General features: G+C 48.3%; 1 protein-coding gene and 1 pseudogene across 4 annotated transcripts in view; one reads left to right on the forward strand and one right to left on the reverse strand.

Moving 5' to 3' along the window:
- Nucleotides 1–22,433, forward strand: part of DZANK1 (double zinc ribbon and ankyrin repeat domains 1) — a 74,704-nt gene extending 52,271 nt beyond the window's left edge. Inside the window, exons 13-20 of one of the 4 annotated variants that reach the window (XM_060122585.1) lie at nt 7,040–7,143; nt 8,228–8,302; nt 10,018–10,114; nt 10,837–10,937; nt 11,785–11,931; nt 12,506–12,586; nt 13,112–13,239; nt 21,603–22,433. In XM_060122585.1, coding sequence (XP_059978568.1) covers nt 7,040–7,143; nt 8,228–8,302; nt 10,018–10,114; nt 10,837–10,937; nt 11,785–11,931; nt 12,506–12,586; nt 13,112–13,239; nt 21,603–21,726 — 857 coding nt within the window. In that variant the 3' untranslated portion in view covers nt 21,727–22,433. The remainder of the gene's footprint in view (nt 1–7,039; nt 7,144–8,227; nt 8,303–10,017; nt 10,115–10,836; nt 10,938–11,784; nt 11,932–12,505; nt 12,587–13,111; nt 13,240–21,602) is intronic. The other 3 variants (XM_060122586.1, XM_060122587.1, XM_060122588.1) reach the window with 3 other exon arrangements.
- LOC132505502 (lysosomal-associated transmembrane protein 4B-like) lies at nt 2,998–5,659 on the reverse strand (annotated as a pseudogene).
- Nucleotides 22,434–26,573: the final 4,140 nt, after the last annotated feature.

Below are 26,573 nucleotides of genomic sequence, written 5' to 3' on the forward strand. Positions count from 1 at the left end.
TCTGTTTATATGTGGATTTTTTATTTTCACTGTATGCTTACCTCAGTACTACATGATCCACAGTTGGTTGAGTGCACAGATGTGGGACTGTGGATACGGAGGGCCAACTCTAAAGTTATATACAGATTTTCAACTGCATGGGGGGTTGGTGCCCATAACCCCTGTGTTGTTCAAGGGTCAACTTTATTATATATTTATGGCTTTTGTTATATTAGCCTCCTTTCTTCCCATTTCTAGTTGTCTTTGTTTACTCTTGTGGATTTGAGTTACCATCTGGAGCCATTTCCTTAGCCCAATCAAGCTTTGCTCCTGTCCACCTCTTTTGTGCTGTTATTGGCCAAGATATTACATTTCTATATGTTATAGGACAAATACTACACCTATATACATATTATTTTATGCAATATATTATTATATTTGTTAGGAGAAGAAAAGAAATAGGCATTTATAATGTCTTTTATAGTTACATGGTTACTTTATCAGTGCTCTTTGTTTTTTTGTGTGTATAGATTCACATTACTGTCTGGAGTCATTTGCTTTGAGCCTGAAGGGCTTTCTTTAGTGTTTCTTATAGGGTGGTCTGATAGCAATGACTTCCCTCAGTTTTTTAGTGTCTGGTGACGTCTTCATTTTGCCTTCATTTTTGAAAGATAACTTCTGGGAATAGGATTCTTGGTTGACAGGTATTTGTTTTTTTTCTTTTGAGCGCTTTGAATATGATATCCCACTGTCTTCTGGCCTCCATGATTTCTGGTGAGAAATCTGCTGTTAATCTCTTGCAGATCCCTTGTATGTGATGAGTCATTTCTCTCCCGCTGCTCTCAAGATTTTCTATTTTTGTCTCTTAAAAGTGTGTCTTTTGGTGTGGACCCTACTTGGAATTTGTTGAGCTGCTTGGATGTGTAAATTCATGCCTTTCATCAAATTTGGGAAGTTTGGGGCCATTGTTTCTTCAAATATGTTTTCTGCATTTTGCTCTGTCCCCTCTTCTGGGATTCTCATTATGCATATGTTGGTATGCTTGATAGTTTCCTGCAGGTTTCTTAGGCTCTGTTCATTTTTCTTCATTCTTTTTTTCTCTCTGTTTTTTGCATGCATAATATCTGTTGATCTGTTTCTGAATTTGCTAATTCTTTCTTTTGTCAGTTCAAATTAACTTCTGAGTCTCTCTAGTGAATTTTTAATTTCAATCATTATGCTTTTCTGCTATACAATATCTATTTGGTTCTCTTTATATATAATTTCTATGTATTTATTGATATTCTGTATTTCATGAGGCACCTTCTTTTACTTCTTCATGCATCGTTTCTTTTAGTTCTTTGGATATATTTACAATGGCTGCTTTGAAATCTTTGTTAAATCTCCAACATGTGACCTCTCTCACAGTTTCTGTTGCCTGTTTTTTTTCCTGTGTGTGAATCACAGTTTCTTGTTTCTTTGCATTCTTTTTTTGTCTCTTAAATTTTCTTTTCTTTTTTTTTTGGAACCTGGACATTTAAAATAACATATTGTAGCAACTCTGGGTACTGACCTCACCTCCAGGCTTGTTACTGTTATTTTCTTGTCTGTTTGTTTAGTGACCAGCTGGACCAGGTTCCTGAGCTCTGTCTCACCCCCACAGTGGGACACCTCTGAAGTTGCTCCTTGGAGAGTGAGGCCTTGGCCATGTACCCTGTCACCCTAGGATGACTGCGATTTTAGCAAGGCTCTCTTTGACCATCTCTTTCCCTGACCATAACCAGCCTTTAAGTTCCACTTATTGCTGGCTGATTGCTTTATTACTTTCCACCACACTGTGGGGGTGTAAATTGCTCTACAGGCTGATCCAATTACTTTCTTTCTTTCTTTTTTTTTTTTTTTGGATGTGGGCAAATCTCACTTTAATTGCAAATGGCTTCATTTACAGCATATTCAATAATGAACAAACAGGAGAGCTGTGACTTTTGAACATACGAATATATAAAAGTCCCTTGAAATTCAGGTAGTCAAGATAAGGGCATTTCGCAAGGAAAGCACCCCCGCCACCTCCCATTTTTCTGAAGTCTGTTTTACACTCATTTTAAAAGATGACGAGGCATACTCAGAAATTCAAAGTAGTAGGATGTGCCTTGCAGGGAGAGAAGAAAACCTTTTTCTGATTGTTGGGTAAATACATATCAGCAATTGCACTTGACAAAAGCTGATGGATGTCCTCCCTGAGTCAGGCTAGGCTCTGAGTGGGGATGGGAAACTGTGAGAAAGGGAGAACCTGATACAACACAGTACCAATCGGTTCCCCTCTAACACACCGTGCCGTGACCCCAGACATGGGTGTACAAGGGCAGCCACCGGGGTGGTGACTGACTGTCCTCACTGCCGGCAATTGACAAAGGGTCTCAATTTAACCCGTGGACAAAATCCTTGAGCAGCAAACTCAAATTGTCACTGAATTTAAATCATAAAGGATCTAAGGAAATTCATGTTTTATTTATGTGTATATATGGACTCCTTACACGATTAACATTCCTTTTCTCCTAAGGGTTTGTTCTATAAACTGGAGTGGCCTAAAAAAAGCATTGTATAATTTTGATTTTATTTTACGCTTTCAAAAGAGAAAGGAGGAAATGGAGAGAAAAGTGTCACAAATTCTTCAACTCTGGGGCTCAGCACGTACAACAGACTCCTCGGACAAAAGGTTCATCCGGATTGTTGGGTAGTTTCAATGCTGAGGAAAGACTAGGGGAGCCCACCCCAACCCCATAGAAAGAATTCTACAGTTACTCTATCACGGTGCTCTAGCTAAAGCGTAGGTTTCAAACTACAGAGAGTTTCAACTTAACATCTAAAATTTTAAATTGTAGCCTTTCAGCAACAAATAGGCACAGAGAGCTCATCTCAGAAGTAAAATTAAAGAACTATTGCTCTGATGTATGAAAGTCAAGCCATCGCTCCCAGCTATGCCACACTTCCAGGCTTAGGCAGACACATAAGGTGGTGGCGGCTCCTTGGCGGCGCCATTCACAGTGGCATCATCGTACGGGGTAAGAGCACTGTAGTGTCATTGCTGGTAACATAAACCAGGACAGCGGAGGAGTTCCTGCCATTGATGTATTGGTAGCAGTTCCAAACACAGCTAATCAAGTAACCCTTAAAAGTCAAGATGATGCTGATAAACAGAAGTAGCCTTGCACGGATCAAGATCATGAGAAGAGAAATGGCGATAGCAATGCACATGTTGGCATCATCCATGAGCTCCAAGTCACCTCCGCGTTCAGAACTTGAAAAGCGATACTGATCTGGATCAGCCAGGGCGGGCGCTCAATAGAATCAGCAGGGCCACGGCATTGATGATCAGGTACCAGACGCCGAGCAGGATGGTGCCGGTGTGGACATGGCAGCACAGGCAGCAGCTGTTGGAGTAGAACCGCGTCTAGGGCGCCACCATCTTCATCGCTCGGGCCGCCGGCGCAGTGGCGCGAGCGCGCGCCCAAGTTTGCAGGAGCTTCGGCCGCGTGGGTCTGGGCCCGCCGCGCGGCTGCTGTCGGCTCCCTCATCCAATTAAATTTGAGATTCTTTATAGGGATAGTTTTTGAGATCAGTGTTTGAGATATTTTTCGGACTTCAGGAGAGCTCTTCTTAGCTGTTTACTTCTGTGGGTCTCTTTGGTAAACTGGCCAGCCCATGGTTTAACTCCTATCTCTAGGCTTCTTTTACTTGCTTTTTACCACATCATTCATTGTTATCCTTAGGCCTGAACTTCCTCACACTCTTGCCAAAGGAGTGGGTTCCTGGGGAGATTCGGAGCTCTCTGTCTTATCTTCCCTTGTGCAAAATATCTGAGCCAATGCTCTGGATCGGGGGTGGGGACAATGGTGTGTTTCTCTTCAGCGGCTGCAGCTGTCACCTCTGGTCTTCTTGACTTGCCTCTTCTGCTATGAGACCTCTGCTTTACAAATAAGCCAGTACAAGGATGACCTGGACCGCAGTATTCTCAGTGTACCAGACCCAAAGGGGAGCGTCCATCCCATAAATGGTGTCTGGACAGAGGAGGGGGGCCCCCACTCCTGACTGCACTTGCCCAGAATTTGGTCTCTGCAGCAGGTAATTGGGGGCGGGATGAGAAACACTGAAATCCTGCTTCTTCTGGGAAGATTCCGTGGCTCTCCAGCTGGGAGCTGGGAGCTGGGAGGAGAGGGAGCTGTGTGTTTATGGTTGAACCATGTGGAGTGAAGTGTTCATCGTGCTCAGCTGAGAGAGGGGAGGAGGGGGTGGGTCATGGTTCAAACACCACAGACTCTTGCCGTTCTGAGTTTTAGCACAGTTTCTTCTTCAGATGTTTCTGTATTTGTTCTATGTCCCTAGAACCATTTCCAGACCCTTTATTTTATTTTATTTTATTTTATTTTATTTTGCTGTATGTGGGCCTCTCACTGTTGTGGCCTCTCCCGTTGCGGAGCACAGGCTCCGGACGCGCAGGCCCAGCGGCCATGGCTCATGGGCCCAGCTGCTCCGCGGCATGTGGGATCTTCCCGGACTGGGGCACGAACCCACGTCCCCTGCATCGGCAGGCGGACCCTCAACCACTGGGCCACCAGGGAAGCCCCAGACACTTTAAATGTTTGTTTATTTTATGGTTCCACAGGGATGAGGTCCCCTGAGTTCCCTGGGCTGCAGAGCTGGGAGTCAGTCATTCCCAGCTCTTCTCTTGCCTCATGGATTTCCCAACTGGGAGTCAGGACCCAGTCCACTGTCTTCCAGGCATGAGTGTCCTGGTCGATCGTCTGCAGAGATGACCAGAATGACCTCTCCCACCCCTGTATGCTGTTTCCCTTCCTTTGGAATCTAGACTGGCCTTGCGAGTTGCTTTGATCAGCAGAAGTGGCAGAAGAGACACCACAACAGTTCCGGGCCTGGACCTAGGAGGGCTGGGAGCTTGCACTTACTCCCCAGGAAGTGAGTGCCGTGTAAAAAGGTCAGGACAGATCACTGAATGAGGACAGATGCCTCAGGGCCCAGCCAACAGCCACCACAAAGACTGCTGACGTTTGAGCGGTTGCAGGCGGCAGTCACGGGAAAAGAGAGGCCAGGCGACCCCCAGCTCTGTGCCATCTTAGCCGAGGCCTCAGCTACAGGGATGAGACCATCTTGGACCCCCAGCCTCAGCTGATGGCTCGGCTGATACCATGTGGGGCAGAGATGAGCCGTCCCTGCTGGGCGCTGACCACACTCCGGACCCACAGAAGTGTGAGGCCTCAGGTGGTTGACGTTTTAAACCACCAAGTTCTGGGGTGCTTTGCTTGGCACCAACAGAAAATAGACATGGGACCTCAGTTCCCTATAGCAGAAGGCAGCCCCTGGAACCCCCTCTTTCATCCCGAGCTGGGAGGGAGCAGACCTCACCCCCCAAAAGAGGACTTACGGTCTTGCCAGGACCTTTTCCAAAAGACCCCCTCACCCCTCCCAGCCTTTCCATAAAGCCCTCCCTGTAGGCTTTTTTGAGAGTTGACATTTGATCTTGGAATTGTACATCTGTTGTAGATTCTCAGTCAGATCTTCGTGTTTAGCATACTCCTGCCTGCGTATTTATTTATTTACCTGTATTTTCTCTGGGTCCACCTGTGAACTCCTCAAGGGCAAGAACTTTGTTCACTGCTGTATCCCCAGCCCTCAGACAGTGCATGGCACACAGGAGGTGCTCAGTGACTGTGGGGTGAATGTGCCTACATTGTGCCAAACCTGTGCTGGGCTCGGTGCTCCCTCTGGGGTTATGTCAGCTACTGGCAGCCGACTCTCGTGATGCCCAGACCCCTCTGCCCTCCTGATTCCAGCACAGCGGGGTGGCTGGTTCTGCGCATCTTTGCTCGCGTCCCTCATCAAACGTGCCACAGCATCTCTTTGCTTTGCTGCCTCAGAGCAGAAGACTGCCGGTCCACAGGCGGGTGCAGTTCAGAAGTGCTGGAGCTCACACACGGGGCCGGGGGCGGAGAGTGAATGCCTCGGTCCTTCTGTCCAGTGCACAGACCTGGGATGTGTTCTGCCTGGTTCCTCTTAGGTCCCAGCAGGACGGAGCCCCACTGCCCACCGCGCTGACCAGCTTTTAACAGATTCTTAATTGACTTCCCTTCCTGCCCTGTCCTGCTGTTTCTGCTCCATCATTCGTGCTTCCCAGGGTCACCTTCAAAAGGAACTACCTGTACTAAATATTCGTCTCAGGCTCTGCTGTCAGGGGTACCCAAACTAAGACACTGAGGTTCTCTTATTTGGTGTCACAATAACGTATGAGGTAAGAGGTATTAGTCCCATTTTATAGGTAAGGAAAGTAAGGCTGAGTAAGATTTAGATGTCTGGATGACCTTGCAAAAGCCACCCAATTGCTCTCAGCTTTAGTGTCCTCACTGGTAAAGTGATGAGGTGGGATCCGATGAGGCTTTCATACTCAAGTGGCCACAGAGCAGAGCCAGGAAGTAAAGGCAGGCAGCCAGGCCTGCAAGGGCTGTGGCCGGCTGGAGCGCCCTGCCCCGTCCAAAGCGGGCAGCCACCCCTCGGCCCCAGGCAGCCAGGCCTGGCAGAAGGGCAGGCCCAGTGCTGCTGTATCGCCCACCTGTGCACGAGAAACCAGACTCATGTGAAATCTCTCAAGCCTTAAATGGTGGCAATAAATTCGAATTATTTTAAACCCTGTGCAGACTGAAAGGGGCACAGGAAGCTTTCTGGAGTGATGGGAATGTTCTCCATATCGATGGGATGTATACCTTTCCAAAACTCAGGCACTTACCTTTAAAATAGGGGCACTTTATTAGTAAGTTGTTTCTCAATATGGTTAATTTTAAAAGAATAAAAGAAAAAGACCCCAGATATGGCAATCAAAATACGTTCCTTTGGAATTCTATAATATTCATGGAACTTATTCTAGTGCACAGTCGAGGTTCAGAAAGCAAAAACCATCACAGAGTTTGGCAAAGAGAAATGAGCTCTCTGAAAATGCATGTTGCATGCTGACACTTTTCCTCCTTCACCCCAGAAGAATCATCCGTGTGTTTGGGTTTCTCTCCTTCTTTAGGATACTGGAGAAAACAGGTGGACCATATCTCCGCTCACCTCAGGTCTTACGCTCAGAACAACCCTGAATTCCGGGCCCTGATTGCAGAGCCCAGGATGGGAAAGGTGGGTGGCCTCTGAGCAGGACTTCCTCTCTGGAGCATAACATGGGATCAGGCTGAGGTTGCTCACACGGACTGTCCTGAAATTGCACTTTACTTGCCCTTTCTCTTTTTCCTGCCCCACCTTCCATGCCTCCTTGCCTTATTTGACATCCAGGAAAACTGGCTCAGAGAGATTTGGTGACCTGCCCAAGACTACACTCTGGGTCTCAGGGGATTCAGGATTTGAAGCAGGTCTGTCAGACCCCAGGGATACTGCTGTTATAAAGACACACATCTGTGAGAAGACCTTTTCCTCTGTCATGAGACTAAAAGAACCTTTCAAAGTTAGCCCATCCCCTCCTCTGCCACCAAGTTAGGCCAACACTGGAACTGTGTCATTGTCAAGTAGTGCTCAGTTTCCTTTGATAATCTATTTTGGTGGTTTATTAATTCCTTGGCCTAATCTAGGGGTCTCAAAACTGTGGCCTGTGGGGCAAATCTGGCCTGCCACCAGTTTTGTAAATCAAGTTTTATTGGGTCACAGCTACACTCATTCATTTACTTATTGTCTGTAGCTGCTTTTGCACTGCAATGGCAAGGACCATATGGCCCACAAAACCTAAATATTTACTATCTGATCCTTAAAGCATTTGCTGAGCCCCATTGATCTAAATTCCTCCTGCTATTTACAGAGGCAGCTGCTCATCTGAATACTTGGCCCTTGATTGCCAAGGCCTGGCCCTCCCAGGTTACTTTTTGCCAAGTGATGACTTGCAGCCATGTGGCTTCATTAAAGTGTGTCTCTTACAGAGAGTATCAATTTGGGTCTTGCTTTCTTAACCAATTTGGCAATCTCTGCTCTTTGATTGGAGTATTTAGTTCATTTATAATTAATGGAATTATAGAGAAGGCTGGATTTGTGTCTGCCATTTTGCCATTTGTGTCCTATTTCATCTAGTTTTTGTTTCTCTTTTCCTGCCTTCCTTTGTGTTAATTAAATGTTTGATTAAATGTACAGCTTAGCATCTCAGAATTTCTTGGCTGTGGCTCCGGGCTTTGAGTCCCACACTCATGGTTGTGAATTCTCTCTAATACTTTTTTACAAGCTCATCTCTGCTACCGTCCATGAGGATGGCTATGAAGTTAGCATCAGGCTGAATTATATTCAAGTCTCAAACAAGGTGAGTAAAACCGCCCGAAGTTATTCATTTCAAAATTGACTGACCTAGTAAATGGTAGCTTATGATTTATTGAAATGCTTCTGCATAATTCATAGAAAGGAAGAGTTTAGAATATTATGAAACTTAACTGGAGGCCAGCAATTTCATAGAATTGGATAAATAACTGAGCTAAACCTCAGAGAAGCCAGCTTTCAGGCACATAAAGATGTCATAAGAACAGAAAGGAATTATCACCCACCCTATTGGTCCTGTAGTTCTCAGGTTTATTTATACCCACTGAAGTCTGAGTATAGGCGAAAGACTGACAGAAATGTTTGCTGATATGTACTTTGACCTATTTGCCTATAAAAATAAGGCGTACTTTGTGGCCATGTCTCCCTGGATCTTCCCTCTCATTTGGTAACTGGAACATTGCCATGGAGCCCATAAGTGTGTGACAAACATTAACTGATACAGGCAGCTTTAGTTTCATTGGACAAGAAGTCACAACATACAAAAGGATAATTAATGGATTGAGAAGAGAGTGAAGAAGGCAAGGAAAAGGAGGGGAACTCGGGCCTGGCCGTGACCTGGCAGGGTGCTAACGATGTCTCTAAAACTGGGACAGATAGCTGGGCCCTGCCTGACCCACAGGGAGGCTGGGAGTGTCCAGTGGGAAGATACACGTGAATGTGCTTTGTAACCCAGGAGGGCACTAAATGCTGTGTTTTCGGTTGTGTGGCTGCAGCAGAGCTTGGGCGAGGAGGTGCTTCAGGAGAATGGGGCTGAGGGACGCAGAACACGGCGAGTCACAGCACACAGTTGTCCCCACTTGAGGCTGGGGGGAGGGGCATAACCGCTAGGGCAGGTCAGCACCCACTGCTGAGGGCAGCTGGAGACGGGGGTCAGCTGTGAGCTGTTAGCAGCCAACGTGGCAGCTGGGATGGTACCTGACTGGTTAAGGGGAACTGGACAGACACAAGAGCACCTGCAATATGCTGTCCGTCGTGTAGAAGTCGGGGATGTGTCCCCGGTTCTGTGGGTGTTTCTTCTTAGCCTGCGTGTTCTGTGCTCAGGAAGTAGCAGGTGGCTCCCGATGGCAGGAGCAGGGTGCCACGCTGTGGAACCGGTCCAGGTGGATGCAGAATCCTGGGTCTGGCCTGTGTATCACCCATCCTCATTTTATAGACATCCATGTAACCTCATTTTGCTTTGACAACATCTCTTTGAGGCTGGTCATAATATTTCCGCTTTACGGGTGAGGAAACTGAGGCTCAGAGAAGTTAAGCAACTTGCTTCTTCCAAGGTCCCTAAGCTACTAAGTGACCAAACCAGGATACAGACTCTGCAGCCTGAGCCTCCCCGTCAGGCCACCCTAATCCCAAGACATGGAAGGGTTGTAAGCACAGAGGGACACAGTTACGTATACATTCCTTGTATAAAGGGGCTGGGGCAGCCACAGGGAAGGTGGGCTGGCAGGAACCTGTTTGGAGCCTGTTGCAATGATCTCGCTGTGAGAAGAGGGGCCAGAATGAGGAGTTGCGTAAGAGACAGAATGGACAAAACATCACGGTGAGGTGAGGGAGGTGTCTGGAAGCATGGTCACGCTGCAGGCTTGACTGTATGGGTAGACAGGGCTGTCTTTAACAGAAAGAGGAGCAGGTGAGCAGGGAGACCATTCTGCTGGGACGCGGCAGCCTTATCTTTCATGGTGCTGGAATTTTTTCATTGGCCAGAACCTTTACCTGAACAAGGCGGTGAAGTTCAGCGACCACTTTCTGAGCAGTGTCACCGAGGGAGGGAACGGGCTTTTCGGCAGCAGGTCCAACCTGGGTGAGTTGTCCCCTTCCGGGGACTTTAAAGCAGTTGACCAGTTCTATATGGATGTCGTTACAGGAAAGTAAATCCTACACGTTCTCATCACGAGGAAAAATTTTTTTTTCTATTTCTTTCATTTTGTTTCTATATGAGATGACGATGTTCACTAAACTTCTTGCGGTCATCATTTCATGGTGTATGTAAGTCAAATCATTCTGCTGTGCCCCTGAAACTCATACAGTGCTGCTGTATGTCAGTTACATCTCAGTAAACCTGGAAGAAAAAATAATAATTAAAAAAGAGAAACCTAAAGAACTGTTGACCAAAAACAACACAGTGACTTGGCGAGGATGGAGAGAACTGCTTAAGATTTGCCGGCCCAGCCAGGCCTCTTACTTTCACGTTCCACCCATGTTATTCCTCTGGCCACCCCAAAGTCAGGCCTGAGACCTTTGAAGTCTTTCACAGGAACTGGGGAGATAAATTGGGGCAGGGGGTGCTCTTTGGGGCCTGAGAATTGTAGCCCCTTTTATTCCCCTCCCTCCTCCCATCCTCTGGTTCTGGACCAAGAAGGACAGCCCCAGGAGTCCTTCGGGCCAGGTTTCATCAAATAGAAATTTCTATAAAAGCCTTTTCCTCCTTCCGACCTCTTGAGGGGGGCATGGCAGGAGAGTGGCTCTTTACATGATGGGAGTGGCGGGGGGCTTCACTTTGGTCCTCGACTCCTGTCATTCCAGTGAGTGACTACAGCCAGAGCACCCCAGACACCACGGAGAAGGTCACAAGGACCAAGAATTTCAAGACCAAAACGTTTCAAGAGAAGCAGCAGCAGCTTACGGTATGTGTTCTCCTTGATCCTTAGAGCTGTCTTCTTCAGCCTGTGCATCTAATGTTTTATTTTGAGATTGTTTAAATGGAAGAATACTTTTTCATTTTCTGTTCCCTTTTTTATAGCAGTGTGTTTTTACTTTATGGAGGCAAAACCTTTAAAATCTCTCAAGATTATTCACTGGAATTATTTTAAAGTTCTCCTCAGTCTCCTGAATCACCTGTTTCCTCTGGGGTCAGTTCTATCTGCTCATCTTTCTCTGTCTTGCTTTTGGTTTGTCTTGAACATGTGATGATCCTTGGTTGCTAGGTCATGTTGATAAACGAAGGGCTAGTTTGATTAGCATGGGTGCCCAGCTGGGTCTGTGGGCCTGAGGTCTCTGTGGGTGGAGGGTCCTCGAAGTTGCCAGTGTGGGAAGGCCTTTCCTCTGCTGGTGAGCGCGGTAGTGGGAGTGCCGTGGCGGTTTCCACTCCTTCCTGGCTCTCCAAACCCGTGCCACGTCTGGGCTCTGCCCTTCGCCCTTCCCAGGCCCAGTGCTCCCAGGAGAAGCCTCTGTTAGGCCAATTGTGAACTGTATGGAAAATAGTATCAGGGTTTAAGCAGGGAGAGCGGGGAGGATGCCGGCCATCCCCGTGATTCATGGTAAAGCCCTTTAATAACTCGCTGTGGATTCGGCCACACCCAACGCCCGCCCTCCTGCTGGGCTCCCTGGAGAGAACACACTCACGTGTCTGGGGTCTGCAGCTGGTTTTCCTCTTGGCTTTGATTTCCCTGTCAGTCTGATTCCATCTGCTTTCAATCTTTGGGATTCTTCATTTCTGATCCATGCATGATACCTTTTCCCGGTTTCCCTCAGCTGTTAGAGTTTTGTTCTTCACAATTATGGAGCATGAATAGTTTTAACGGGAGCTTTGGAGAGACAGTGGGTGCCCTTGCTCACCCACCACCTTGCCCGCCGGTCGGCCGTCTTCGGCTGTGGCAGCGAGCTGGAGGTGGACACAGGGTCAGTTCCCCCCTCCAGCCCCACCACTTCAGTCACGCGGGGCCCCGGGGCCTCCCGGCAGGCACACGGGCACCCAGCCGGGGCGGGGGCAGGGGGGGCGGCGGTTCTCCGCAGGCAGGTGGTCACACTCGGGCTGATTTTGAACACCTTATAAAGCATGCAGCGTAAACTTTAGGATTCACCTGGTTGCTTTTCCTCGAAATATTCATAATAAAACTGGTGTGTGGTTTCTGGGGTTTTACGAGGTTTCTCATTGCATCCCTGCCCTTAATAACACGAAAAAATGTCAGTGTGGTGTCCTTCCCCCAGGCAAGGCCTCAGAGACTGGCTAGATTTACATTAGATGTGTTTATCTGTGCTGCTGGCCGTTGAAGACCACATACACATACACGCACACCCCACACACACATCACACACACACATACACGCTCGTGCTCACACTCACCTGTCCCTGGGACTCAGAACTTACCCAGGAGAGGAAACATTTGCCCTGAGGGTTGAGCCTGGACAAGTGGGGCGTGACAGTAAGAAGATTTTGCGGCCGTGCAAACGACCACCTTCTGTGATCCTGCAGCCTGAAAACAGGCTTCTGCTGAAGGAAGTCGGACCAGCAGGGGAAGGAAGAGTGTCTGTGATGGAGCAGCTATGCGATGAAGTAAGTGCAGCCCAAGAACACGCCTCCCTGAGGCTCTCAGCCAGGCCTGCCACCCCGTCTCTCTCAGATGGAAGTTTTGTTCGATATTGTGATAATCACAGTGCCGCTTAACTTAAAACCGTCTGGAAGTGGGCTAAACGGCTAGTCAAAAACTTTACGTTAAGTGTTACCTGTTGCTAATTTTTATAGCAAAGAAAATAGGCAGAAAAGTGCACAGGAGCCCAAATAAAGTGCAGGAAGGTGGACAGAATCCCTGGTCTGTGACCCAGTGTGACCATGATGTTTCCTAAAGAAGCAAGGTTGTCCATCCAGGTGGCTGGCCTCCCGCTGGGGGAGCAGAAACACAAGTTTTATCGCGCACATGACTTGGCAGCTCTGTCTTTATAGGTTGGGTCTTGGGGTTCCCGCCTCTTTTGAGTTAACGCAGTTTAGTTCCATCAAGGGTTTGTTATACTTACTAGGATGGCGAGCGGGTGCCGTTGAGCTTAGGCCTTGTGCAAGTTTGTCCTTCTCTACACGCGGCAGGGAGCAGATCCCAACTGCGGTGACAACGAAGACCAGCCCGTTCTGAGCCCGGCGGTCACGAGCACGCACCACGAAGCGATCCCGGTTCTCGTGCAGAGGGGAGCGGACGTGGACCAGCAGTGGGGCCCGTAAGTGAAACTCGAGGAAGGGCGAGTTGGGGGTGAGGTCGCAGCCAGCTGCTACTTGGGGGGGCTCCTCCGAGCAGTCAGTTTGCAGGCCCTGTTCAACCTGAACCACTTAGGAACCATTTCAACCCGTTCTGGCCTTAATGGGAGACTTAACTGCTTCTGTTTTCCAAATCTGGGTAAAACAAAGATTTTTTTTTTTTTTTTTTTTTTTTTTTTTGCGGTATGCAGCCCTCTCACTGTTGTGGCCTCTCCCGTTGCGGAGCACAGGCTCTGGATGCTCAGGCTCAGCAGCCATGGCTCACGGGCCCAGCCGCTCCGCGGCATGTGGGATCCTCCTGGACCGGGGCACGAACCTATGTCCCCTGCATTGGCAGGCAGACTCTCAACCACTGCGCCACCAGGGAAGCCCAAAACAAAGGTTTTTAAACGGACTACTGGATTGTCTAACTTTTAGTAGCTTTGATAAATGATGATCCATTTTGTTAACTCATTTATATTTGTGGGCCTGCAAATCCTTAGCCGTTGGATGTTAAGCAGTGTTTTCATCATGATTTTCATTGTGATGGGAAATGTACCCATGAAGTTACTGCCGAAAGAAAACCTTATCCGGTCGTCCGTGGATGCGAACAGCCCCGGGGAGAGGCGGTGCATGTGGGTTCACCACGTCGTCTCCTGTTTCCACAGTTGGGAAGCGGGATGACGAGATCCCCAGCCACGTGTGATGGTTTTGTTCCTTTCCCACCCTTGACCCCACCCGGCCTTGTGAGTCCACTGTTCTCTTGCAAATTACTCTGGGGACCTGGGGTGGACAGTGTTTTGAGTCCACGTCCTCGCTGTTAAATGCTTACATCCCGCTGACCAAGCTGTTGAACTGGAAGTCATCTGGGGGAATCGCAGGTCAACCACTCTGCCGCCCGCACTGTTACTGAGGCAGCTGGGGGCCCCGCTCTGTGAATCGTGCTGCGGAGGATGGCAAGGAGCACAGGGGACAAAAGTTAAATAGCTTTGCTTCTGTTCTCCTGTTTCAAAATTTCCTCTAGCGTTTTTATTCAAAACATCTCTCTCTTAATTTTTCTATGTGCGGTTTTTAAAGTTTCTGCCCAGTAGGACTCCTGTGTCAGTAGACACGACCCCCTTTTTATCAGTAGTTTAATTTTATAGCAGAGTGTTTGGCCTGTGGGTGTACACACTCGATGGCTGGAATTTACTTTCTCAAGTTCTCTTGGGGTTCACAGGCGTCATACCTTGTCAGCTTCATCATTTACGTTCCCACACTTATCATTATCAATAGGAATAATGACACCTTGTTTTGTGTGAAGGTATACTTTATGTTTGGATAATTCAGATAAGGATTTTTTATAGCATTTACATATAATGTTTGTGGTTGATACAAAAATCGCTTGAGCACATTTTGAGTTGTTGCTTGAGTGTGATGAGTCCTGGCTTTATGAAGAGTCCGGCTAACAGGATGAACCTAACTCTGGACGTGGAACAGGCAACCTGTCTCTTTTTGGTGTTCCTCAGTTCCCATTGTTGCTTCATTACCATTCTGTAAACTGACATCTATCCACATGTGATCTCCTTGCGTTTCTGCTAAGCCTAACGCCGTGGTTATATGGTCTAGCTGAATGGTGTGTAATAGCCCTTTGTCGCTCCCCCTGCATTGTCATGGTTACTGTTAGCAGAACACAGCTCACGTGGGGTCAGGGAGGGGCGGGTTCAGAAAGCAGGTGTTTCCACTGAGAACCGATTCTGCTGAGTGTGGCTTATATTTGTTAGTTCACAGTGTTTGGGCCTGGGTCCGCCCGGCCTCTGCCCCACAGCTGGACCTCTGTAGACCCAGGAACATGACCTCAAGGCTCCACTGTCTACAGCTCTTCAGGCACAAGCCATCTGGCGATCTGACTTTCCTGTAAAAGAGGCTCCGTGACTTGTCCTTTGCAAACAAGGATTAACATTCCCTTCTCACCCTGAGCCTGTTTAGCTAATGGCGAGAGGCAGCCCAGGTGGTCTCCATACAGGTAACTTCTGTCCAGCAGCTTGGCCGGTAGCAGAAAGCCCCTCCCTAGGGTTTCTGGTTCCCATGTTTGTGTCTTTCTCACCAGAATAAACTCATACTCAGCAGAAAGGGGATGGCTGAGGAGAAATACACATCTTCCACCAAAGCTGACACCTCTTACCAGCAGACTTCAGAAACACGGATTCAAAAAGTCTTGTGAGGAGAGGGACACAGAGAGATGCTGTTTGCTTTTGGACAGTAGCTGCCCTTCTTCACTGGCAGTTTCAAATATCGAGCCTCTGAGCTCTACCCTAGCAGGCAAGTGAGGAAAATGCAACCATCAGTTTACTTAGAGGTTCACCTGTGGAGTTTTATTCTAGGTAATTCAGGATTTACAAAGAGAGAGTGTACCTTAATTCACCGTGATACTTAGATTGGAGTAAACAGTCTGAGTTGCTTGTGCATTAGTAGAAAAGTGTCTTTATGATACAAATTCACAGAGCACCACAGTGTACTTGCTGTGCCAACCGCGTTCTGGAAGGTCTGCCGTGACAATGACAAGCTCCTCGGAGGAGGAGACTCACAGCATGGAGTTCTGATGGCAGGACGCGCTCCGTCTCGTGCCCTCGCCGTGTTGCAGTTAACTTGTTTGGGGAGCTAGGTACACAGCTAAGAGTTGGCAGAGTCATGATTCATCATCTTCCAAAACCAAACTGTGGTTACGCGGGAAACCACCAACCCAGAAAATCTAGCCATCAGAGATCCCCGCCCCCAGCCCCATTATTGAGTAAATAGAACACTGCACTCTGCTCTCAGCCTGGGGAGAGTTGTGAAGACAGAAGGTCTTGAGTCCACCTAGGAGATGCCGCAACCCTGTGAATATATCTGAGTTCAAATGGTAAATGCGTGATGAAGCCCCAGGAACTTGAGGGGGTGAAGTGACAGTGAAGCCTTATTTATGCCACTGGGGAGGCAGGAAAGATGAAAGCTGAGGAGGAGATTGGTGTCTGGTGTGACTGAGACCTCTGTGGTCAGACCCCCGTAGCACACTGTGTACCCCTCCGCCCTGAATTTACAGCCAGGTCCTCTGAGCTCCCCGAGAGAGGAACAAGCACTGTGTCACAGGTGACCAGGTGGCCCTGGCACATCTGGGGGCACCAGGCTGGCACTCACACATGTGCTGAGTAGATGAACAAATAATTCAAGTGACTTAGAGCCCAGGAGAGGTCATCTGAAAGACCTTGTCAGAAATGTACCCTTGAATGTGACCACTGGGAATTGTGCTGAAGGAGGGGAGAGTAGAGTCTTCTGTGGTGACAGGGGACAGTTTGGAGGCAGGAGAGAGCAAAACGTGGAGAAAATGAACACATTCCTCTTGCTGGGTCTTCTCATCTGTACAATGGGGATAATCGGACTCGGGTCACAGAGTTAGTGGAGGATGAAATGAGATCGTTTGTAGTGCCCGGAGCCTGATGCGTGAACTTTAATGGTGGCAGTCGTGAAGCTGCGATTATGAAAAAAGAGGATTATCAGGATTTGAGTGGAAAGTGTTCACTGCGCGATGATTGACACAGGATATGGGGATGGGTGCGTTGGCTCTGGGAGAAGAGCCACGTGGGGCTTAGATAACAGAAGCCCTGGGTGAAAGGGGTTGCAACTGGATTTAAGTTCTAAGTTCTATCTCTGTTAACAGATGTCACCAAGCCTTCCCAAGTCCAAGTTTTCACATTAAGGAAAGGGCATGTGTATTTTTTTAATGCACCAAACTAAGAAGATGAACTTGATAAATGCTTCTCATACTTTAATGTGTATGTAAGTCAGCCAAGGATCTTGTGAAAATGCACATTTGGTAGGTCTGGGTGGGGCCGGGCCTGAGATCCAGCATCTCTAGCAAGCTCTCAGGAGATGCCAATGGTCCAGGTGCCACAGTCTGAGGAGCGAGGGTCCAGAGACCGTTCTTACAAACACTGAGACGTTAAGAATCATCCCAGCATGGTCCGTGGTAAGGAGTGACCTCACAGTGCTGTTGGACACGGGACTGTCCCCCGTGGCTGACCGCTCAGTTATGTTGATCTGATCAAACTAATAACAATAATGTCACCACCAACAACAACAATATGAAGGGTGATCCCCAAATCTTAGTTGCTTGCAGGAACTGTTTGTATCAAACCAAAGGCAGGTCTTTGGAAAGTCATGGAAATTCTGTCATAAGGCACGTGGCCTTGCCGCTTTCACTTACTGCCTCTGGAGAAATATGAGGAGAAACTAACCAATCATACCACTCAGATTTAGTTGGCACCAGGAGACTTGGCCAAATAAGTTAGCTGAAATTACATGAATGATAAGATCTAAACTTAGACAAGGTCTAAGACCATTAGGGTGTTTGGACACTTAGAGTTCTGCTGCAACACAAAACCGGGGAAAGTGCTAAGTTTCTCATTTACTTTGGAAAGTGGAAAGCCTTCTCATTACCTGGTCAGTTCTGGAGCCCGAATCAGGCAGATGATTACCCTCCCACAGGGGGATGCAGAGTTCTTAGTTATGTTTTCCTGCAATTCACATGGGTTTCAATCTTGGAGGCAATACTCCTTCCCTAAATTTGTTTGTCTATTCATTCTTTTCATTGATGTGTTCATTTTACTAGTGGTTTGTGAGCACCTACTGTGTGCTGGTCAGCATTCTAGGTGATGGAGATGCAGCAGTGATGAAGACATCACTTCCCTTCCCTCATGGGGCTTACAGTTTAGTGGAGGAGACAGGCAATAAACAAGTAAACAAATGAATGAGTAATTTCAGAGCATGATAAGTGCTACAAAGAAAATAAAGCCAGGTAAGAGAATCGAGTGTGGTGTGGTCAGGAAAGGCCCCCACCCCCATCCCCCAGGACCAGAGACTCCCAGAATTAGTCTGGGACAGACTTGATTTAGGTACAGAGCAGTATGGGGAGGTTTAGTCACCAGTTTCATTATTCATTTCTGGCCTAGTCGTCCTGACGTCGCCTTATTTATGACTAGTCTGGCAGAAAGATTTCTGAAATTGTGTATGTTTATTGAAACTATTCATATGCACCAAATCCCTTTTTAATTGTATCGAAGTAAGACGTGGACATGATTTAAAAATCAAATCCTGTGGAAGGGCCTGGCGGTCCTCTGCCGCCCTCACCTCTTCACCCCCAGTCCTTGTCTCCAAGGACAACTACATGTAAATGTCTTAAAGTTCTCCCGAGAGTCACCTATGTCTCTGTCACTGAACAATGCACTTAAACCGATCACTCGTGATTTAGCTTAGACAGTAGCTGCTGATTCTTGCTGTCATAGGGGATGACTTTGCTTGCTGACTGGACCTTCATGTTTTGATCATTCTGTTCCAGTTTTTGTTCTTTATTAATTACTGTTAAAATATAAATGATATGCCTAAATTCCTGTATTTCAATCATCATCTTTCAATGATGTCAGTGGTGTCTCTTGATTCACCTGGATGTAAGTGCTTATAAATGTATATTAGTGCTCTCTACCTTAACCTCTACCTTTCCTTCCCCTTCCATCTCACAACTTCTATTAGTATATGCTTACTTTTTACAACACTAATCACAGCTATATTTGTGTTAACATAATGAAGACATCCGTTCTTCATCCATAGGTTGATTGCAATAGTTGAAAAGCATGAAGGGCAATTGCATTATAATAACTACATAAATATTGTTCATTGGTATACTCTGATTACATTTTTGTTTGTAGGTTCAAGAAAACAACACTTAGGCCACTCAAAGTAAAATTTTCTTACCAGAAATGTCAAGTAGATTCTCCTTACACACCATAAATTATTCAAAATCAGGTCACATTTCATTTCCTTTCATAAACCATGAACAACTTGTGTGTTTTTGTGTGTGACTTTGATTTTCCTGGACTTTCTGATTGCCTTTGTTTTTTTCTGGTTTGAAAAAGAACATGCCTTCACCACATCCATAATCTTACCTGGTTTCTTACTTTTTCAGTGCTTTTTTTCTTAGAGACTTTCCTCTTGGAGTATACTTCCTACTCGGATTTTGCCTGACAGCCCTCTGGCCCTGCTGCACAGTGGTCATCATGGGATTTCTTTTCACTGGAATCCACCTATAGTTATTGTTCACATTTTCCTCTTTCTTGGTTTTGACCCTTGTCAGGCTAGAGTGTGGCCTTAGGTAACTTCTTCAGAAAGGGTATGTAGAAAAAAACTTTTGAGACCTTGAATATCATAAATGACTTTCTTTTCTCTTCACTCTTGACTACTAATACCTTGATATTAATTTCTGTGTTCAAAATAATCAAGCCTTGCTCTCATGAGTTCTAGCACCCAGCATAGCCCATGAAAATGCTACAGCAAATTCTTATTCATTTCTGACCTGTTTGTTCCTTCTGGAAGCATGTATTCCTGATGTTCTGAAATTTCATAGGGGTATTTTTCTGATGTGCGGTTGTTCATTCATCCACTTGGCCCTTTCAGTCTGAAAAGTCATGTATTTCTTCAGCTCAGGGAAATTTTATCTCTTTGGTATTTTCTCCCCTCCATTTTTTTCGATTCTCTCTTTCTAGAATTCCTATTAGTTAGGTGGTGGACCACTCAAATTGACCCCCTCTGTCTGTCTTTTTAATTTTTTCCCCCATATTTTTCATTTCCCTTTTTCTCTCTGTTTTAAGAGATTTTCTTGACCCTCCTGCTGAATACTTTTTCTTTCAACAGTCACATTTTTACTTTCTAAGAGCTCCTTTTTGTTCTGTTTCTTCTTCATAGCCTTCTGTTTTTGTCTGATATTGTCTTCAGTCATTTTTAATTTCTTACATTTGTATTTGATTTTTCTTTGATGCTGCAGATTTTTCTCAGATGTGTGTGACCCTTTGTCATCCGTCCATGTTTGAGAATGCGGAATGGGCTAGATGAGTGGGAATTCTGTGTGTATGACAGGAGCTTATCATCTGGGGTGGGGGTGGGGTGGGTTGTGGGTGTATGAAGCTGCTCTCAGGCTGGGACAAGTGGAAAGCTTCCCTCTGGGCATGGACATTGCCAGAAGCTCCGTTTATCTCTTTCAGGAAAGAGGCCACCATCCTTTTTCTCTATTGGGATAAATGTATGGCAGCAGGTACATCTGCAGGTGCAGGGGACAGGGTGGGGGTGTCGAGGGAAAGATCAGGGCCAGGAAAATGCAGACCTCCAGATGCTCATCTCATCTCTGTCTTCAGCCACGACTCCTGCCTCCATCACTCCTGCCACCTCTGGGCAGGAGCCTTTCATGAACTCTAGAATGCAGGTAGCACCCCATCCTCCACTGCAGCATCCGCTGCTCACTCACTGGGCCAAAGCTGACCAGGCAAGGGAGAGACAGTCTGGCAGGTCGCAAAATATGCTGTCTGACCTCTCGGGCCTGCCCTCTGGCTTCTAAGATTGGTGTTTATTTTCATATCACACAAGCCAAACTCACTGAAGCCAAGGTCATTGTCCCTACACAAGGATAGGAGCCATAGTCCTGAGAGGTTATTGTCATACAGACAGTGCCCAAAGGGTCAAGCCAAGGGTGAGACCGTGTCCAATGCGTTCCATGAACTCTTGGAGGAAATATACTAACATAGTGTTTATTAGCATTTGCTAAATTGACTACAAACCATATTCTTGTGGGGTTTCTCACTTTAAAAAATGAATGTGTGTATAGATTTTCACTTTCTATCTGATATGAAAGCTTACCCTCCAAATCCTCCAAGGAAAGGAGCAGAGAGGGCAGAGTCAAGAGATTTTCCTGGGTTAGTTAAATAGGTCATGGGTGAAACCAAGGCCCCTTTGATCACCTGCTCTGTCTCCAGTTTCTCGAGGATGCGAACCAGGGATTTAGCCAGGGATTTTTTCCCATCCAAACAGAGTCCAAAATACAGCTCTTCATGGAGCAGCTGTGCTGGGCCTGGCAGGAAGGGAGTGCATCGCTGCCTTACTGGGGTATGTCCTCCGAGGGACGCTGATGGCCACAGTGATCCCCCTGTTGGCCTGTGAGGATTTCAGAGGGTCCTGGTTCCTGAACAGCTGATCCAGTAATGGAGCCACAATCCCCCCATGGCTCCCAGGGCACTAAGGGCTTTTAAAAGCACGATGAAAACGTTGCCCCCTTAAACCCACTTGGTTGTGGGTCGTTGATGCAATGGGAACCCACGGCCGGGATTGGCACTGGACGTGTGAGATCACAGCGCCCCTCAGGTCTCAGGGTAGAGCTGCCCTTGAGGGCTGGTCACAGTGGCCTCTTGGGGGAAGTTTGGGACGGGGGCCAGGAGCTCCCAGACTGGCCTCCAAGGCAGGGAAGGTTCGGAGACCTGAGTCCGTCCGCTCACCCCCATTTCCTTCGCAGATGCAACGCAAGCGTTCAGAAGAAGAACGCGAGAGAGCAGACGGCGTATGACCTGGCCCTGGAAACTGGGGATGATCCCGTCATCTCGCTCTTTGCTGCTAAGCTCAGCCTGGATGACCGTTAGCCCTGAGGGCCCCGCAGGCTTCCTTTAAAGAAACCATCCGGCTCTGGCTGTGCTTTGTTCTCTTCCTTCTGAAATGCGTATTTGAGGTTTGAAAACTGAGCTCGAGAGGCACTCTTAAGCTTTTAAAAGTTACGTGACAGTATAAGCCCCCAACACCCCATGAGTGTTTCCCCAAATGCCCTGGAGAGTGATGAATGTAGTGTATGCTCTCAGTGGTGCATTGCTGCTTGTCTTAGAATTTGCTCTTTAATTTTATTTCTCAGTAGATAACATTACACACGGTTCTAAGCCAAAAGGTATAAAATGTTGTGAAGTCTCCCTCTCGTCCCTGCCCCACGATCACCCACGTCCCCTCCACAGAGGCCACCAGTGACATCCGTGTCCGTCGTGTCTTTCCAGAAGTAGTGTAGGATTATATAAGCAAATGTACGTAGTATATGTATGTGTTCATACAGAGGACACGTAAAATATAAGTAGAGGTAACACATATATTCTGTCCCCTTGTCTAAGACAAATGGGGGAAGCCACGTACTGTTCTGCATGTCGTTTGCTTAATATATCTAGTAAGTGGTTCCAAATTAGTGCATAAAGATTGAGCTTAGTAGAATTTTTCCTTATTAAGCTAAACTCATCAATATTCCTGTTGTTACGGCTTGTTCTTTGGTTGACACGTAAGCTTCGAATAAACCAATTGCAGGAATGTGTAATTTTGACTCATTTCTTTTTTTCAGGTCGTCATTTCAATCTTTGGGTGCTAATGCTGCAGTAGGAGTCCCTAAATTGTTTCTGTTAACATTTGTAAACAGGATATTTGTTAATTTAGAATAATTAACTCACGACAATAAGTAATAGACTCTGCTGGCATCACTGCCTACACTTTATTTCCCCAGGGTGGGTGACTGTCTGCAGGCGGACAGGTGCAGAGTGGGACCCAAGCCCCAGTGGGGTTGGGCAGTGCCGACCCTGGCTTCCCAGGTAGATGCCTGGCCTGGCGGCCTGCAGAAGGGGAGGGAGCGGCTGCCAGGGTAACCGGTGTCCGGAGAGCCCCGCCAAGGACAGTCATCTGGTTTGGTGTCTGGGTGGTTTGCACAGTGTCTGCTTCGTGTAGCCAGGACGACCTTACCAGAATTCTCTTCCTTTAAGGTTGGGCTCAGGGTTGGCTGCAAGAGAAACTGCACAAGGTTCAGGATTCAGAAGATGGAAGGGATGCAGCGGCCACCACCCCGGGAAGGTGGGTTAGGGCACCCGACACTGTGGCTCGCACCCCACGGGCTCTGGAATCGACAGTGGGGGAGGAGGGTGTGCAGTTCTAGGCCATTTCCCCAGACCTCAGGGAGCAGGGAGGGCCCCAGGGACCTGCAGGTTCCACCACAATCCCCTCGGGGCTCTTGGGCGAAGCTTTCATACCCTGAGCGCAGGAAACATCGTTCCCCGGGTTTTCTGCGCTTCTAGGTGGAGGGTCCCGCCCTCCCTACCCAGAGGCCCTCCCAGCACCAGCTGCCTGACATCTCACGCTGAAACTGCCCTTGAATTTAACTCCTTCAGAATCAAACCTCATTTAAAAAGGGAACAGGTAGCTTAATAGTTAAGATGCAGGAACACAGTTTCAAATCCAGAAACTTTCTTGGTGAAATCCTACAAGGTTACATAAAATATTATATAAACATTGAACTACATGTTTGGAAGAAAATTAAAATCAAACCCACGTTTTTAAGGCAGGACCTTTCTGGTTTCAAAAATCATGTTTTTTCTTATCCTTTATAGAGCTTTCTTTTTCTTTGCCTAATGACGGTGTATCAGGGCTTGACGAGGGAGAGGAACTGCTATAGTGATAAAAAGTCAGGGCTTTAATAAAGGAACCGGATGGTAGGCAGCCGGGGAGTGAGAGGGCCTGACTGCGGCCGACTCTTAGCAGCTCAGCAGGGCGGCAGTGGGGAACAAAGGGCGGGTGTGATGTGGGGAGGGGTGGAGCCACGTGAGCCCTGGACGCATCTCCCTCCCCCTCCTCACCGTTGGAGCCTGCTCTGGGCCGGGCTCTCCAGAAGCAGGTGCCGTGATGGTTTGGGGTGGAAGGGCATGAGTGTTTACTGGTGATTGACACCCATGAGAGGAGGAGAAGGGGACTGCACAGGGGGAGCGGCTGGTGGCCCCGCAGCCCCGACAGAGCCTCCCGGGCTGCTTGAGTGGCCTCACAACATGGCGGCCGCTTGCCCTCGAGTGGGGGTCCCAGAGAGTAAGGCCGGGTCCCGTCGTTGTTTTTTATCACCTGCCTCAGGACCACCCACCATCATTCCCAAGGCATCCTGCTGTGCTCAGGTCCACGTGGCACAAATACCAGAGGCAAGGATCATGAGGGGCCATCTTGGAAGCTACTTTGGTGAGTAAATAAACAGAATGAATAAATGAGAGTGGGTTAGAGCGTTGTCTAGAGAACAAGGCTCTGCGCTCGTCAATAAGCTTCAGAAAACACTTTCCTTCCTTTTCCATATGTGGCCACCTGAAACAAGTTTACTCCGTAGATAAATATAAAAATATAAAAAGCACACATGAATAAAGTATGAAGAATTAGATGTTAGCTCTTTTATTCGCTAGTTTAAGTGGACATCTTTACAACAGATATATCTGGATTTGAGTCCTCATGTTAAAAGAAATTAAATTTCGTTTACCTGGCTCCCTGCTCCTGCTTCCATCTTTCTACAATCAGCGTTATCCTAGGATGGTAATGGGAAAACAATCACAGCGCCCACTGGGCTCCCCGGTGCCCTCAGGCCTCGGATGATTTCCTCCTCACCAGGCAGGTGACCCCAGGCTTCTCTTCCATCCAAGCCCCAGCACCACCTGCCATGTGCCCCAGCCCGTGCCAGCTCCCACTGTGGTGGCATCACACGCGGGGATGGGAGTTAACAAGGCGGCGGAAGGCAGAATTCACTCTCTCTGCCCGGCCCTTGAGCTGGGACCGCCGTCTCCTCCTGCCTTCAGACTGGGCCCAAACCAGTGCCCCTGGTTCTCCGGCCTTTGGACTCAAGCCAGAACTACATCACCAGCTTTCCTGAGTCTCGGCTGCAGATGGCAGGCTGGGAGAATCCTCAGCCTTCGTGAAAGCACGAGCCAGTTCCGATAATAAATCTCTCTCTCTGTGTTTATCCGATTGGCTGTTTCTCTGGCGAACGCTGACCAATACACTTCTGTAATTTACTGTCTTTTTTTTCTTTGATATTCATCCCCGTATTCACTCTCTTTTTTCCCTTCAAACTGGGGGTACAAAGTGCTGAGGACCAGGCATGACAGGCAGCTCTATGATGACGCCCAGCGAGTCCCTCTCGTGGACACCGTGGGGTGCCTCTCCTGTCATTGGATGTTAAGTGGCAAAGGTGACTTGAGTCTGTAATGTAATTAAAAACCATAATCAATTGATTTAAAGTTAATCAAACAGGAGGTGATCCTGGGTGGGCCTGACCTTATCAGTGGAGCCCTTTAAAAGAGTGGCTCAAGGTCAGAGACTTGAAACAGCCGAGTCCTTCTTTTGGTTCTGAAGAAGCACACTGCAGGCTGTGGGGACCCATGGGCAGCCGCCTGGAGCTCAAGGCCTCCCTGCTGGGAGCTGAACTCGGCCGCCAGCCTGCTGGGGCGGGAGCTGCAGGGGGCCTGTCTCCCCTCAGCCCCTCCTGCCCACAACACGTCTCCCAGCAGTGTCTCCGCCCGCCCAGGGAGGGGCGTTGGTGGCAGCATTCGCTCCTCTGCACGGTTCACCTTCTGTCTTTTCCCTTTTCCGTGGCCTTTGGCTTTGGCGCTGCTGGGCTTTCAGGTCATCTTGCTCTGTTCTGTCACCGCCCACCTAGGGCCACCCCAGTACATCCCCTGTGGGTCCCCCCTGTGGCCGCTGTGTCCAGGATGCCCGTACCCGTGGGCTGGGACGATGCTCTCTCTGGGCTCCCGACCCCGCCTGCCCACCTCCAGACCCTGCCCTTGCTCAGGCCTGGCTTCCCCTGCTCCCCCGGTCCCCCCAGCCTCCTCCTTCCCATCCTGCCCATGTCCTGCCCTTCACCAGGCGGCCTCATCTGTCCTCGTGAGAAAACCAAACCCCCTTCCCGAGTTGACCAGGGACTCCTGGACCAGAGGCTGAGGCCATCATACAGGCTTTTCTCTGGTTCTACTCCTGAGGTCCTACCTAGGCCCCCAAAAGTTACCTGGCCCCTCAGCTCCGGGCCGGGCAGGACTGGCTGCCCTCCTGCCCCTCCACCACCGGCCCCAGCCGCGTGTGCCTCTCCCCCCAGCAGAGATGACGCATCCAGCTGGTACCTCCCGGGTCACAGCCCCGTCTCCCCGGAGACTAAACACCTGCGGGCGCAGAATCTTCGTGCCAGTTCCCGGCACATGGGTGATGAGTCTGATCCGCTTCACCTGTCGGCACTAATCAAGGTCGTTTTCAGATTCGCACGTCCTCCAAGCCGCATGGAGCCTGAACAGTAAGATGTTTGCCCGAGCTGTTTCCAGGAGCTTGGCGACAGCTGCGTCTATGTGAGGTCAGCCAGTGAAGACGCACCAGCGTCGTGGCGTGACCTTTGGAAGGTGCGGAGCCTGAAGCCTAGGGACACCTGCGCAGAATGGCGATTATCACACCTTTTCCCAATCGCCTCTCCCCACGCTCCCCACGCTTCAGACCGCCTTGCCGCTTGATTGGTTATGCCATAAAGACCCCAGCCCCTCGCCTTCCGGGAGGTGGATTGGAGATTTGTTCTCCCCGTTCCTCGCTCGGCTGCTTTGTGAAGAAATCCTCTCTTTGCTGCAAACCCCGGCGTCTCGGCTCCTGCGTGTCTGGCAAAATGAACATGGTGAGGTAGGTTCTC

Source organism: Lagenorhynchus albirostris, chromosome 15 (assembly GCF_949774975.1).
Source record: "Lagenorhynchus albirostris chromosome 15, mLagAlb1.1, whole genome shotgun sequence".
Taxonomy (NCBI): domain Eukaryota; kingdom Metazoa; phylum Chordata; class Mammalia; order Artiodactyla; family Delphinidae; genus Lagenorhynchus; species Lagenorhynchus albirostris.